A 1,204-nucleotide genomic window follows, 5' to 3' on the forward strand; every position below is an offset into this window, starting at 1 on the left:
GGGGGGGCGCGGAATGGATCATGCAATCAGAGGCTTAACTGAAATATCACAGGATTTGGTAGGTCATGGAAAAGGTCTTTCCAGGATTTTTAAAATCTTTCCAAAAATCAAATGATTTGGAAACATCGTGGAAAACTTTGAATGACTCATATTGAAGACAAAATGGTGTAACGCACAAATACCACTGAAACCGAAGTGCTGCCTGCAGTCAGAATCGGGTGAGTGACAAGAAAATTCATCTGAAACCAACTTTTGAGGAGCTAACAAGCTAAAGTCCAATGAAAAGAGAGGGTCAACTCAAGTGTAAATAATCAGCCAACATGAGCAATAATATTCATACCAAGCGAGCATAAGCAAGAGACACACACAGTCCAGAAGACGACGCTTGACAGAAGTTAGGACTCGCCTCATTTGCTCCTCAGCAGCTTGAGACCAGTCGCCGACTTCATCTCGACGCTCCGAGTCGGTCTCGGATGCATTGGAGTGCTCCGAGTTGGTGCCTGGCAGAAGCACAATGTTGCACTGAGTTCCTGCGCTACGGAGTCGTGCGCAAATTACACCGAGTAGAGAGGAAATAGACGACTGTAGCTCCGCGGGCTCATTTCATCCACGTTCCCTCATACACACACCACGAATCATAGGCAAACAGACATCCTGCAATACGGGGGGGAAAAAAATTACAGAAGTGGCCAGACACGAGAGTCTTCGCGAGCATGCTTTCGAGCAGGGGTGCCCAATACGTCCATCGCGATCGACCGCTAGCCCGGGAAAACATGTGCGTCTGGGTGCGTGTTATTGATTTGACTGGATCGATTTTTGTGTTCCTGCACACTGAACCCGAAGCATCCTATGAGTTTCACTTACACAAAAACAGTATTTAAAAAATATAGAATCAAAAAAAAAAAAGCAGATCACCTTGAACCCATGCCGGCCCATGATCTGCACCACCGGAAGTTGTTCGCCACCCACATACGTACGATAGTTTCTGCACTTATGACGCCGCAAAAGTGCGACCCATCGCATCTCCCACGAAGATAGGCGGTGATTTCCTTTTCACAAACTATCGTATCGTGTGTATGCGTGCACGTGCGCTTAACGGGTCGATCGCAGTAGGTTGGTTGCTTGAAAAGTAGAGCTTTGGTCAAAAAAGGTTGGGCACCCCTGATTTAGAGGATTTAAAAAAAAAAAAAAAAAATCATGAACG

General features: G+C 46.2%; 1 protein-coding gene across 4 annotated transcripts in view; it reads right to left on the bottom strand.

Moving 5' to 3' along the window:
• The window catches only part of fxr1 (FMR1 autosomal homolog 1), a 10,114-nt gene that overhangs the window by 3,506 nt on the left and 5,404 nt on the right, over positions 1-1,204 (bottom strand). For all 4 annotated transcript variants that reach the window (XM_019885307.1, XM_019885298.1, XM_019885291.1 and 1 more), the window contains exon 13: positions 407-500. In XM_019885307.1, the coding sequence (XP_019740866.1) occupies positions 407-500 (94 nt within the window). The remainder of the gene's footprint in view (positions 1-406; positions 501-1,204) is intronic.

This window comes from Hippocampus comes, unplaced genomic scaffold, assembly GCF_001891065.2.
Source record: "Hippocampus comes isolate QL1 unplaced genomic scaffold, H_comes_QL1_v1.1 scaffold90, whole genome shotgun sequence".
Taxonomy (NCBI): domain Eukaryota; kingdom Metazoa; phylum Chordata; class Actinopteri; order Syngnathiformes; family Syngnathidae; genus Hippocampus; species Hippocampus comes.